The sequence below is a fragment of the Coptis chinensis genome, chromosome 5, assembly GCF_015680905.1.
Source record: "Coptis chinensis isolate HL-2020 chromosome 5, ASM1568090v1, whole genome shotgun sequence".
NCBI classification, from domain to species: domain Eukaryota; kingdom Viridiplantae; phylum Streptophyta; class Magnoliopsida; order Ranunculales; family Ranunculaceae; genus Coptis; species Coptis chinensis.
Genome location: NC_141460.1, coordinates 91,451,559 through 91,466,224, shown reverse-complemented (window position 1 = coordinate 91,466,224; position 14,666 = coordinate 91,451,559). Strand labels below are relative to the sequence as shown.

Here is a 14,666-nt window from a genome sequence, read left to right as displayed (position 1 = left end):
AATCTACCACCTGATAAAGGGGATAACACAGCAAAGAAAAGAGGCTATATGCCACAATGGAAGTTGCAAAAGGTTTCTCCACCCAAGACAAGTCTTCAGCCTGGGGGGAAATCAGTAAATAAGAATTGAGGCTTGCCTCATTGATAATAATCTCATCTCTTTTCTTAATGAGGTGCATATTTTGGAATGTTCGAGGTATCTCGAATAATAAAACGGAGTCTAGGCTGGCAAAGCTTGTGAAAAGATGGGAGCCAGATATCATTGGTATAGCTTGAGCCTAAGATTGATCCATCTAGTTTTTCTACATCTTATCTTCGTTCGTTGGGGCTTTGCACCCAAATTATTCACAATTCTAATGACAGCAGGGCGCCTAATCTCTGGCTGCTCTGGAGGCATGATGTGCTGGACATAACTCTACACAGCCAATCGAGCCAACACATCACAAGTACAGTAGAGTCTCAGAATGGGTTGATTACTATCATTCATGCAAGTTCATTATATGTGAGACGCCGACATTTATGAGCGGAGTTGAGTATTTTAAATTCTTCGTCTAGAGCATGGCTTATGATAGGCGACTTCAATGCTTATCTTAGTCCAACATAAAAGAAAGGTGGAAAAACTCCCCGGTCTGTAGCAATGATGGACTTCAGAGACATGGTAAATTCAAATCAGCTGATGGAGGCTCCTTACTCCGGGTTCGAATTCACTTGGTGGAATAAATAGATGGGAGTGGACAAGGTTGTGGGGAAGCTGGACAGAGCTTTTGTAAACAATGAATGGAATCTTTTGTACCCAGGTTGGAGGTACAGGGCGCTGAGTAAGCTGTGTTCGGATCACTCACCCCTTGTTGGCTGGACAATCATAATTCCAAGGCCCAGGAATGTACCCTTCAAATTCTTCAAGATGTGGACTACTGATCCAAGTTTAAAGGATCTGGTGCGTCAAAGTTGGTCAGAGCCCATAGAAGGACACTCAGTTTTCATTCTCACCCAAAAGCTTAAGCGTCTGAAAGGTGCTTTGAAGTGCTGGAATCGAAATATTTTTGGGAACTTGGGCACAAAAGTTAGAGAGGAATCTGAGGTTTTGGAGACTATGCAAAAAGAGTTGGAGAGGAACTTCACTGATGCTTTGGCCACGGATTTGATTAACCAGGAAAACAAAGTCGAGGGCCTGCTAGAGCAAGAAGAATCTTTTTGGAGGCAGAAGTTCAAGGTAAAATGGGACAATGATCTGGATAAAAGTACCAAATTCTTCCATGCCTTAGCTGATATGAACAGAAATAATTCTTACATTTCCGAACTCAGAAACACAGAGGGGGTGATTCTCACTGATCAAAAGGAGATTGGGGATTTCATGGTGCGACAGTTCACTAAGAAACTGAAAAGGGTCAAGCTGCCGATGGATGATGACCTTATCAAGTTGTTGCCAAGGTCTGTGACAGACGAGGATAATGTGAGTTTGACTCGGTTGCCCTCTCTGGGGGAAATAAAGAAGGCAGTCTTTGATTTGAACCTAGATAGCTCTCCTGGGCCGAATGGTTTCACAGGTCACTTCTTTCAGACTTTCTGGGATATAGTGGGGTTGGATATGGCCAGGGCGGTACAATATTTTTTCATTAGAAGTCGCATTCCGCAAAGCTTTAATGCAAACTTCTTGGTAATGATCCCAAAAGAAAAGGGCGTGAATAAGCTGGATAGATTCAGACCGATATGTTTGGCAAACTTCGGGTTCAAGGTCATTACAAAAATCTTGGCTTCAAGGCTAAATATTCTTGCTCAGAGGATCGTCACAAAAGAACAATACGAGTATTCAAGGCTAAATGTTTGGCTATTTTTTTTTATCAAAAAATTATTAATTTAGGCGACAAAGAATGATGGGCCGGGGATTATTGTTTTGATAGGGAAAAAAAGATACTTCAAAGACCATGAATACTGAGTAGTGGAGAATGCTCCCAGTGAAACACGTCAGCCCCTTTTTTCCTCTGAGGTGGACACGTCAGCTTGGGCAGAAAAAAAAAAGGCAAATCCATGCCCCTTTCAATTGTTCGTACGTCTGCGAATGAAAAGTCCAAAAGAAAAAACTTTGTGCGCCCTCCTAAACTCTCTCTTCCTCTTATCTCCATGTCAACAAAAACCCAATCTCTTCAAACTTCAAACTTCAATTTGATGAAAAAAGAAAACAAATAGAAACAAATCCATTCTCTAACAAACTTTCCAACGTTGGCTTACAATATTAATTTTGGCATAGTATAATAATAATGCTTGATTTATCATTTTTTCGTTTTTGTCCTTTCACTTTCTCCACCCGCTGGCCACTCATATTAATAACTCAAATCTTCCTCATATTTTGAGTTCTCACCTTGATCATTTCAAGTTTTTTAGTGTCCAACAATGGCAGAAAAGGTTTTGAAACTTTACTTTATTTTGTTTGTTTCAAAGTTCATTTTTGTTCAGTTGTGGTACGGTATCGTGGTTTGATCCCTTTTCTCTCTGTTTTTGTTGAATATATAGATATTAACATTGGTGTTGAAAGTGGATCTTAACTGCGCCAAATGTTACAATAAAATGAGGAAAACTCTTTGTCAATTTCACTATGGTGAGTTCTTTTTCATGTCATTTTCATACGTGTTGAATCTTTTTAGTTATTTTTTGTATCATATTCAGAATCTTTTTTTCTTAAAGTGTTATGTTATTACGTTTCTGGTTGTGTATATAAAAAGTATAATTATACAAGAAGTGGTACTTAGTATGATATTTGGTGGTCTGTTTTTGGAACAAGAGAAATCCATAGCCAAACAATCGATAAGAAGCACGGTACGATTATAATAACTGGTCATTTCGACCCGCAAACATTCTCAAAGAAGCTCAACAACAACGGAGGCAAAGTAATAAAAGGGATAGAGATCAAACAAAATGCCAAGAAGGAAGAAGAGAAACCAAAGCCGAAGCAAGCCGATGCGAAACCCGACAAACCAAAGCAAGCCGATGCAAAACCCGACAAGCCACAGGAAGTAAAGGCCGTCGAGAAGCCAAAGAAAGCAGAAGAAGCCAAATCAGATCCACCAAAACAAGCTACACTGGCAGCCAAAGCATCTGAACCAGGGCCACCGATGAAGTTGGTGGAACCGGGTCTGGTCCTTGCATATCCATGGGTCCAACCATATCTATGTTTCTGTAGCACCGTTTCGTGTGTCCTCACCCTGCGTCTATCTTTGTGACTATTGCTTTTTTTAACCTGACCTCAGGCTTTGCATATCAAACTTCACAAGTAGCATGTCTCGTGTATCCATTGTTGTATTTTCATCCTGTTTTTGGATTGATCTATTATGTGATATTGACTCTAATAATGATATTTTGTTACAGGTTGATGCAGGGAAAGACAAAGTTTTAACAATTGGAGAACTTCTGAACCCATCCAATTTCCCATTTTTATTTGTTGCTTTCATTTCCTCTATTCTCACTCCTTCCTCAGCAACGGTAAAATTTTCTCTTCTTTTTTTTCTTTTTCTCATTATAAATTTTCTTGGAGGGATTCTGTCGATTAGAATTATAGCAAATTAAGATCTTTGTTTGAGGTCAGTTCAATAACTTGATTTCTCTCTCTGTTCGAAATTTATCGATCTTCAGTGTTGCTCTATTTTGTTTCGTTGAAATGGTATTGTATATGTCTTGATTTGGAGTTTTGGGGAGCTTTAACTTCTGATTTAGCGTCCTTTACTTCTATTATGTTTTGCATGTGTGTGTAATAACTAATGAGAGTAAATGAGTAGCGGTACACTACTTAGTAGTTTGAAACATGATTCAAATGATATTTGTTAATAACTGGAAAAGAATTGGTATGTTCTCCATGTTTTTTGAGCTCATAATTTCTTTACTGTTTATTTGTTTTCTAATCTTATCAGAATTTTACGTTATATTTGATGTTCCTTTATTTGTCTGCCTACTCTACCAAGTAGTATTGGCACTACGAAGCCTCTAGATTATGTATAATGACAGACTACAAGATTGCTTTGAGCTTTGATTTTATATGTCAGGAAATAAACTTTGCATAGTTGGCTTCCCGAGATTGATTTGCTTTTAGATAGATTTGGCAAGTTAATTCCTTGAAATAAGACTGAACATGAGCAGATAAGTCCCAAAATAATTTCTAGAGATAGATTACCTCAACTCGCTGAACACCATCTTTGTCAGTTCATTTCCTGTTCGGAATCTGTTGGCGAGCATGTCAGTTTCTGCTTTCCTGACCATATCACGTAATAGGAGATCCAATTCTCGCTCTAACATGTCAAGCATTGCAAGAAAGAGAATTATGTGAAATGGGGTGGAGATGTTCCCGATAGGAAAAAATTCAAGGCACAACATAAGATTACTGGAAAAAAAATCCGAAACAATACCATCGAGATTTAAGGTATGAACCCCATCTTCTTCTTTTTAATCCTTAGCAATATCTCTTTTTATGCTTTTATCAAAATAGTCATATGGAAAAAAAAAAAACCATCGCCGAAGTCGGTTCAATCTTCTTCTATTGCCCTTGTGCCAGTAATTCAAAATGTTCATGGTAAAAGGTAAGTGTATCGTGTGGGTCTTTCATATCTATGTTCCTATTCTTGATTTTGGTTCTGATTGGGATCACATGATGTTAGTATACTCAATGGTTTACATATTATGTAAAAGACTTCTACTGTATCTTAGTCATTATTTGGGAGGTTTCAATATCTTTTATTGTTGCTATAAAGTTGTTCTCTCTTCTTTGATATACCGGATTGTAATCCCAATGCCAAGAAAAGCCCTCTTTAACTAAGCCCTTAACCAAACATGATGTTGTCCTCATATATTTAGGCGTATAGCTAATAGTTAACACTTTGGCTGTTTGAACTTATTGTGTAGACCAATGAGAACTCCAATTGATCAGAAACATATAGGTTCCAGAAATTCAAAGGGTCAGAGGGCTTCTATTAATGTAAATGGCCCATCTCTTTTGGGCCCTGGACAAAATCACGATGCCAAGTCAAACAACACTTCCAGGAAAGGAGTGTCAGAAGAAAGCCGAGCTAAAGTCCTAAATTCAACCTCTCATTTGCAGGGACCAAAGCCACAGAGTTCTGAACCATTTGCTACATTGGCATCAAACAATTCTATAGTTGGGCTGTCTTCGTCATCTTCTGATCCTATTCATGTGCCACCTAATTCCAGGTCATCAGGTACTGTTGGTGCTATTGGTATACAGCTCATTCAAATATGTTTAGAATTGACAATCTCAGAATCTAAGCACTAATTAATCTTTAAGTGCACTATTTAGCACGAGGTTCAAGTTTGGTTGGTAAATAGAGAATAATCTTTCTACCATATGCCAATTTTTATATTTTTTTCATGACCACTGTGGTGGTAGGATAAGGGGACCCTGGAAATCAGCGGACGGCGGCACCCATGTCAGCATAAGATACATAGCCGCGGTTCACAGGATCAAGATGGGACATCTGTCGCGGTACGGAAACCCTACACGTGGAAAGAAGAAGACCACGAGATGGATGGACAGGTGGAAGGCTAGGATTGAGAGAGGGAAAGATATAAAGAAAAAGAAGTGGAGAGAGAGATGGAGAGAGATTCATTGTTCCAAGAGAGGAGACCTAAGAAAAGAGGGGGGCGACCCAAAGGGAAGAGAGAGAGAGGAATAGTGTTAGGAGTTGTAATAGTGTTTGAGAAATAGTGAACTGTAGTCTTAACAGTATTTGGGGGTGAAACATTTGGCGCCATCTGTGGGGACCAGAGTATAGAAATGGCACCAAAGAAGGCAGCGGGTAGACCAAGGAAGGTGAGGGTTCAAGAACAGATGCCGGAGGCAGCGATGGAGGAAGGGGAAGAGCGAGAGGAGGAACGGGCAGCGGAAGAAACATGGCTGATGCGAGAAGAGATTGAGAGGCTGAAGGAGGAAAACGAGGAGTTGAGAAGAGAAAGAGAAAGGTGGAGGAAGAGATCAGGGAAGAGATAAGTGAGGAGTCGGAGAGCGAGAAAGCGGAGGACGAGGAGGGACCAGGACCAACTCTGGTGGAGAACCCAGTGATCGGGTTAACAATGGAGCAAGTCCAGGAAATGATAAATAACGACTGGGAGGCAAATCTTCAGCAGACAAAGACTCAAATGGGCGCGGCCAGTCAGGTGGTGGCGGGGCTGAATCACAACCTCTGGCGGATGCGATATGGACTTCGGAGGTACCAAAACGCGTTTCAATCAGCCAAGGTTTGAGAGATAATGATAGAAACGGGGAGACCCAAAGAGATCACATTCATCACTTCAGACAGCAGATGCCTCTTTGGCAAGAGGCGAGGTACGATGGGCTGCGGTGTATGATGTTCCCGGCCAGCCTGAAGGGGGGAGCTTCAGACTGGTATTATCGGTTGCCTTCGAAGAGCATAACTAATTTCCAAGAGTTGGAACAGGCGTTTGTAGATCATTTAATTTTATACATCAGAAGAGGCGGGTAGTGGATATCGCGGCCTTGTTCAATGTTAGATAAAGGTCTGTGGAGTCTGTCAGGGAGTATCTATGCCGATTCAAGGTCGAGACATTAAAGGTGGAGAATTTGGATGAAAGGACGGCAGTGATAGCGTTCAAAAGAGGTCTGCGACCCGGAACGGGGGTCCATCAGTCCATTCCAAAGAATAAGATTGCAACCTTGCATGAGTTATATCCGCGGGTAGAGAAGTATATTAGATATGAGAACACCACGCAGAAGGATTCCAAGAGGGGAGCCAAGGCAGTGTCATTGGTAGAGAAAGGCGAGGACCGCAGAAAGACAGAGGCGGGGGACAAAGGTAGTGGCGGTACTGCGGACAGTCATCGAGTCTGGAAAGGAGTAGAGAAGTAGCGCAAAGAGAACAAAGAGAGAGGAAGCCATACTGCGAGCTGGAACACGCACCTTTAAAAAGGCCGTTGAGTGAGATACTGCCGTTGATAAAAAATGTGTAAGGGTATGAGGGTCCGCGAACCGTCCCTGCTGAAATGCCAAATAAGCTGTACTGTGAGTATCACCAGGTACGCAATCATGAAACCAATGATTGTTATGCATTGAAATGGTTGGTCCAGAGGTTGATAGAGAAGGGAATGATGAGAGAATTTATAGCAGAACCCCCAAATGGGGAGCCGGTGCCAGCTCTGGGGAGAATATTGGGAACCATAAATGTTATTTTTAGTGGAGAAGTTCTGAGTCACAACGCCCACAGAGATAAGGTAAGGAGAACAACGAGTATTCAGCAGATCAACGAGTCGCCCAGAGGACAGCGATACAGTGTAGAGTCAATGAGCAGGGAACACAAGATTACATTCTCTAGGACAGATCTCCAAGCCGTCGATACCCCACATGAAGATGCGTTGGTCATTACAGTGGCGATGGGTAATTACATGGTCAAAAGGGTACTGATTGATTGTGGCAGCGCAGTGGACTTGCTGTTTAGGGGAGCGTTGGAGGAGATAAGGATTGATCCGGGGCAACTAAGGCCGCCGCGGTCCAGCTTGTATGGGTTTAATGGGAGCGTCACGGAGCCTATGGGAGAACTTCTGTTATCGGTAACGACAAGGCCCGTGACAGTGTTCTCAAGATTTATGGTGGTCGATTCTAACTCCCAATACAACGCGATCCTGGGGAGGAGATGGATACACGAAATGAAGGCGGTGCCTTCGAACTATTATCAAGTTATTCGATTCCCCACCCCAACAGGAATGTACGAGGTCCGCGGAGATCAGGTGGCATTGAAGAAACGATCCATCGGACACGCTTAAAAGGATGGTCCGCGAACTGAGAGGCGAAGCCACCGACCCCGGAAAAGGCAAGCATAGCAATTACAGTGCAGGGCAGTGGAAGGGGCGGAGGAAGCCGCGGTGGGCCCAAAGACTTTGGATGAAATAGAAGTAGTAAATTTGGGAGAGGGCGAAGAAGAGAAATTTACATCGGTAGGGTCTAATCTGACGGAGGAGTGGAAAAGTAAGTTGGTGCAGTGCTTGTCGGAGAATAGAGATATGTTCGCATGGGGGATAGAGGATATCACCGGGTTGGACCCTGAGTTCGCATGTCACCGACTACATATGAGGGAGGATGCGAAACCAGTGAGACAGAAGATGAGGGGAGTGAGACCTAAGTATGCGGAAAGAATCCGGGAGGAGGTTGCCAAGATGAAAGGAGCGGGGATCATAAGGGAGGTGGAGTTCACGAACTGGTTGTCCAATATAGTTACGGTCCCAAAGAAAAATGACAAGGTGCGAATGTGTGTTGACTTCACGGACGTAAACTTGGAGTGTCCCAAGGACAGTTATCCTATGCCGCGAGTAGATGAGTTGGTGGACAGAACGGCGGGGTTCAGAATGTTCTCATTTATGGATGCATCCATGGGATACAACTAGGTTGCGATGCATGGACCTGATCAGGAAAACACATCCTTCGTAGTGGAAGGGGGTACTTATTGCTATACAAGGATGTCGTTCGGGTTAAAGAACGCAGGAGCCACTTTCCAATGGTTGGGGGAGAAAATGTTCGAAAGTAAAATTCGAAAGGGCATTGAGATATACATAGACGATATGGTGGAGAAAAGCATGTCAGAGGCAGAACATCTGGAGGGGTTGAGGGAAACATTCAGGATACTGCGAGCCCACAATTTGAAACTCAACCCAGAGAAGTGCACATTCGGAGTCACCACGGGAAAATTTCTGGGGTATATAGTGACACAGTGGGGAATAGAGGCAAACCCCGAATAGATAAGGTCATTGGTGGAGATGTCGTCGCCGCAAACGGTGAAAGAGGTGCAGCGGTTAGCGGAAAGAGTCGCGGCCATTAACAAATTCATTTCAAAATCATCCGACAAATGTAGGCCGCTGTATAGGCTACTGAGGAACACCACAGATTTCGCATGGACAACGGAATGTGAAGGAGCATTTCAGGAGTTAAAAAAGTATCTGGGGGAAGCACCTCTGTTGTCGCACACAAATTAGGAGAGAAGCTATATTTGTATCTGGGGGTCACGGAGTATGCAATCAACTCGATCCTTGTTCGCGTTGTGGATAAAGTGGAAAAACCAGTGTATTTCCAAAGTAAGACTTTGTTAGATGCGGAGACTAGATACAGCCGAGTGGAGAAATATGCTCTTGCCTTGATATTCTCAGCCCTAAAGCTGACGCCGTATTTCGAAGCCCACGCAATGATCATGGTGACGAATTTGCCCCTTAAACAAGCTCTGAGGGCGGAGAAGTCAGGAAGAATGCTGAAATGGGCCGTGATGTTGAGTTCATATGAGATCCAAGATCAGATTAGAACGGCAGAGAAAGCTAAGGTCGTGGCAGAGTTTTTGGCAGAGTTCCCGGCAGAGGATCCTACATGGGGGGAGGAGATGGTTTTGGAGCCTGAGCAAGAAGAGGAACTAGATCGCCTGAACCCATGGGATGAGAGGAATGGTTGGAGAGTATTCGCAGATGGCTCAGCAACGGATGCAGGCAGCGGAATAGGTGTGGTGCTGGTTACGCCGGATGACAATAGACTCGAACAGACAATGAAGTTGGGATTCGCAGCGTCAAATAATGAGGCAGAATATGAGGCAATGATTACGGGCATGAGGATGGATGAGAGCTTAGGCGTGAAGGAACTTACCGTTTACTCTTACTCAAATTTCGTGGTATGCCAAGCAAATAGAGGGTTCACGACAAGATGCCCCAGAATGGCAAAGTATTTGGGAATCTTACGCAGTTGGGCGGCGAAATTCACACAGATCCGATTTATTCATTTGAATCATGGGGAGAATCACCACGCAGACGCTCTGGCCTATGTGGCTGCAGCCATGCCAGGATCCGAGGAGAGGACCATCAAAGTGAGGAAATTGGATAGACCGAGTACCGAGGAGTCTTTGGAGATACTGAATACCGCGGAGGAGGACGAAGGTTGGATGGAGCCTTTCAAGCAGTTCTTGTCGGGGTGTGAGGTGATTGACCCAAGAGAGAAACGAATACTGGAACAGGCATCCCGGAGGTACACGCTGATAGGAGGGGCCTTTATTGAAATGTTTGGGACCGAGGCTAGCGCAAGAGGTGCTCGGGGAGCTACACGGGGGAGATTGTGGGAGCCATTCAGCGGGTAGGACAACGGTACACCAGTTGTTAACGCAAGGATACTTCTGGCCTCACATGAAAAGAGACGTTGTGGAGTTTGCCAAAAAATGTGAGAAATGTCAGAGATTTTCTCAACTAATATTTGCCCCAGCAGAGCCGCTACACAATGTGTCTAGTTCATGGCCATTCGCGATGGGGGCCCTCGATATAGTGGGACCGCTGCCCATGGCCAGAGGTAAGAGGAGATTCATGTTGGCCGCGACCGACTACTTTACAAAGTGGATTGAGGCCATGCCGCTGCAGCAGGTGAAAGAGGTACAAGTGGTCAAATTCTTGTGGGAGAACATTATATGTTGGTTCGGGCTGCCCTATGCTATTATCGCGACAATGGAACCCAGTTCACGAGATCGAAAGTGAAGAAGTTTTTGCAAGCCTATCATGTTAAGCAGGGGTTCTCGGCCCCATACAACCCTGAGGGCAATGGACAGGTTGAGTCTTCCAACAAAACCATACTTAACAATCTCAAGAGGAAACTGGAAGACATGAAAGGGGCGTGGGCCGACGAATTAAACCATGTGTTGTGGGCCTATCGGACAACACCGCGGACCACTACCAAGGAGACTCCCTTTTCGTTGGCATATGGCGTAGAGGCCGTGATATTGTTACAAATGGTGGCGGTAACCACTCGAACTCGAGCTGTCGAAGATTGATCAAACTGGGGAATCCTGTTCAGGGACATGAATTTGGCTGAAGAGAGAAGAGATACCGCACGCATTAAACTGGAAGAGTATCATCACCACCTCCAAAGGCAGTACAACAAGAGGGTGAGACTGAGGAGATTCAAGGTAGGAGATCAGGGTGCTCCATGAAAGTGACCCCCCCAGACAAAAAAAGTGAACGAGGGGAAATTGGGTCCAACTTGGGAGGGACCCTACACTGTGGTTGACGTGGGAGGGACAGGCACCTACAGGTTACAAACCTTGGAAGGGGAAATGGTGGAGAGACCATGGAACGTAAGGTTGTTGAAAAAGTTTCATGAATGAATGTAATGGGAAAAGCTGTCAGCTGCATAAGCTATTTGTATATATATAAAACCATAGCACTTTTGGGATGGATAATGTTACATGAACTTTGCTTGTCCTTCAAAGTGAAGGAAATGGAGGGGAGGAGCCCTTCATAGACAAGAGGTCCGAGCTCAACTACGGGGCAAAATGAGTTGCCCCATGCTGGGTATGAGGTCCCATACGAGCCGGGGCAAAATGAGTTGCCCCATGGCGGATATGAGGTCATAGGTTAGTGGAGGCGAAGGGGTTTCCACCTGCCGCGAACAAGGGGTCCAACCTGAGTAAGGAGAAGGAGTGGTGCCCCGGCATAGGCAGGTGCAACCAAATCACCGAGTCAAGAGAGGGAAGGCAAATCGAGTTGCTCCCAGTAGAAGAGGTAAAAATATAAACATGAGTTTCACTGCTAATTGATCCCATAAATAGATAAAACATAGATGACAACATATTGGGCAAGTAGATAACACAACCATCACATTCAGTCCTCCTCAACATCAGGAGCGAAATTAAAATAAAATGTAGCATAATCAGTGTGGCAAAAACAACAACAAATGAAACCAAGAAAGGGCATAACAAAACTACTCCCAACACAAGGGGAACTTAAACATCCTCACGGTCACTGCATCAGCGGCCTCCTCACTTACTGCATCCGCAGCCGCGTCAATGGCCCCAGCCACCAAGTCGGGCTTACCTCGGCTACCTCCTGGCGTTCTTATGGGTGCCATTGCGACCTCGCATTACCACGAGGCGCGGCGGGGTGCTTCATGAAGGAGGCGGCCTTCTTTGATAAGCCTATCATACTCCTCCTTGACCTTCTTGGCCACCCTCTTGTCAGCTTGGGCACGGAATTGATCCTGGAGCTTATCCATGTCAGATTCATGTTGTTTTAGGAGGGTCGCTGTATCATCCTGGTGCTTCTGGGAGAGAGATACGATGGCTGCATTGTGCTGCGATAAGAGGGTTTTGCGCTGATAACTCAAGCGGTCATTAACCTTATCCATATAAGTAAGGTGGGAGGCCTCAGCAGTCTTGAGCTTGTCCTGGGCTCTGAGCTTATCTAGTTCTGCGGCACTATTCTGTTGTTCAAGACGAGCAACTTCTTTATCCAGCTGTTCAATTCTGAACCTTGCACCAAAGAGGTCGCGGATCATGTAGGAGATGTCCAAGCTCATCTGAAAAAGAGAACAAGAGTCAGGTTACTTGGAAAAGAACAGGGAAGACACTTAGTGCGAGGGAAAGGGTACCTTTTCCCAGGCAGTGTAGAACGAAGTTTGGTGATTTTCAAAGGAGCCCCCTTCAGCATTCGCCAGATCTTTGGGGAGGTGGGACCCATAGAACAGGGAAGAAGCCACTGCAGGGTTGTCTAAGGCCGAATCATTGATGTTGATGGTGCGATTTCGGACCTTGAAAGCGGGGCAGAAAGCAGGGACAGGGTTAGTAGCCCCTTTGCCCAATCAGGGAGCCACCTTCCTTCCGGGCGGCCGTCTTTGGGGGGGGGCAGGTAGTAGGAAGACAGATTGGCTGGAGTCTCATCAAACACAGAAGTCCGCGGTCGCTTAGAGGCCGGGCTAGGAGACGAGCGGGCGACCGTGGAGGGGGCCACTTCGTGATGGCATCCTCATCCGAGTCACTGTCAAAGAGCTTGCGCTTGTTAACACCCATATCGAAGTGGGGTGAAGCTATAGAGGGAGAATGAGGGGATAGGCATTAATCTTCCCAAGTGGTCAGGGATTGGTAAGAAGGACGGGCTACGAAATGAGAAGGGGAGTTGGAAGAGGGAGGTGGGGATAGCCAGATAGGTATTGGGCGGTGTGGAGATTTCTTGGGGTGGTTTCTTTTCCTGGGAGGCGGGGAGTTTCACGACTTTCTCTCCTTGGGGGGAGGGGGACGAAAAAAGGGGGAACTATACCCTCCAAAAACCTTCAATTAGGGGTCCGACAGTAGCAGAGTGGCTGTGGTAGGATCAATTCCAAGAACCGCAGACTGAGAGGATCCAAGATCGCGAGCTTCTGGAAAATTGTGGAGGAGATGTGGTCGTAGGGTCGCGACTTCGAGTCCGGTCGCCAACCTATAGAGAAGAAGTGCAAGATTATATGAGGAACCAAGGAACATACGCATTGAAGGATAAATAAAAGGGGTACTCACCACTGGGAAGGAAAGCCAGATGTGTAAGGTTCAGTTCGAAGGAAGATCCGCGGATAGAAAGTTTTCAGAGATGTACAGTGGATAGTGGTGCCACACCTTGTCTGATGAGGTGACACGGAGGACAAAATGTTGCTTCCTAGGGCAGACACAGAAAGAATGGTAGCCCACATTGACATCCTTTGTGCTCTTTTTGATGTAAAAGTGGGCAGTCATGTCACGAACCGTTATCTTGGGGATTCCAGATTTGTTGTAATGGTTCGCGGCATACATAATCCTCCAGAAATTACCAATGCCTTGGCAAGGGGGGATATTAAAATGGTTACACACCTCAACATCAAGACGGGTGAGGGGTAAGCGGAGGCCTGCAACAATCTGCCCTACCGTGGCCACGAGACACCCCGGTTTGTAAGGAACTAAGTGAGGAAAGTAAGTTAGGTCAGGCACATGCTCTAAAATGACATCAACAGGTATACTGTAAGCCGCCTTAACAGCTTCTAGGTTAGGTCTACGGCTGCGTCGGGGAGGCGGCGGAAGGGCAAAGAGTTGCCCGGAAGTGGATGGAGCCTCGGTCGGATCTAGGGGAGGGGGAGGGGCAACACCGCGAGAAGGGGAGAGGGAGGGGTAACACCGCGGGAAGGGGAGGAGGAAGAGGCGTCGGATCTGGAATCCGACATTGAGGAAAGGATTTAAAGAAGAAGACACACCGTCACGACAGATTGGAGATGGGGAAATCTTTAGTTCAAAGGAGAAATGCACAAAACAGCAAGTAAAGGGAAATAATGGGAGAAGAAGACCAACCTGAGGAAAGGGGGAGAGCAGCTGGTACAAGAGCTTGGGCAGAAAAAACTCACAAAGCACAACCGCATGCTTGATCGGAGTAGACAAAAGGAGGAGAGGGGTGAGTTGTGGTGAGAATAAATCTAGAGGAGAGTGAGAAACTAAATGAGAAAGAAAGAGAATCGAGCGGGCTTTTATAAGAGGGAAGGGTAGAAGTGTAATCTGGGAGGAGGTGAAATTGAGGAGACACCAAAAGGAACCAGCCAGGGGATGACACGTGGATACACGAGAATCGAAGGGACGCAAGCCACAGGCACGTGGGGGGGCGCGTGAATCCAGCGGTGCAAGGGTGGTGGAAGGCCGCGACTAGATAATGGAACCAGCTGGACTCTCGACCCCCCGATCGTGTAATAATCGCAGACTCGAGAGGGGGCATCTGTGGTGGTAGGATAAGGGGACCCCGAAATCAGCGATGGCGGCACCAGTGTCGAAGATAAGATACATAGCCGCGCGTTCACGGATCGAGATGGGACATCTGTCGCGGTACGAAAACCCTACACGTGGAAAGAAGAAGACCGCGAGATGGATGGACAGGTGG

General features: G+C 45.5%; 2 protein-coding genes across 2 annotated transcripts; both read left to right on the top strand.

Annotated features, from left to right (window-relative positions):
• The first annotated feature begins 6,998 nt into the window (after positions 1-6,998).
• On the top strand, positions 6,999-7,775 carry LOC147500033 (uncharacterized). The gene has a single exon (XM_086563592.1). It carries the CDS (start codon positions 6,999-7,001, stop codon positions 7,773-7,775), a length of 777 nt encoding a protein of 258 aa, XP_086419718.1.
• A 1,415-nt stretch (positions 7,776-9,190) lies between these two features.
• Positions 9,191-10,114, top strand: LOC147500032 (uncharacterized). Its single transcript, XM_086563591.1, has one exon. The coding sequence runs from the start codon at positions 9,191-9,193 to the stop codon at positions 10,112-10,114; it is 924 nt and encodes a 307-aa protein (XP_086419717.1).
• The last annotated feature ends 4,552 nt before the right edge of the window (positions 10,115-14,666 follow it).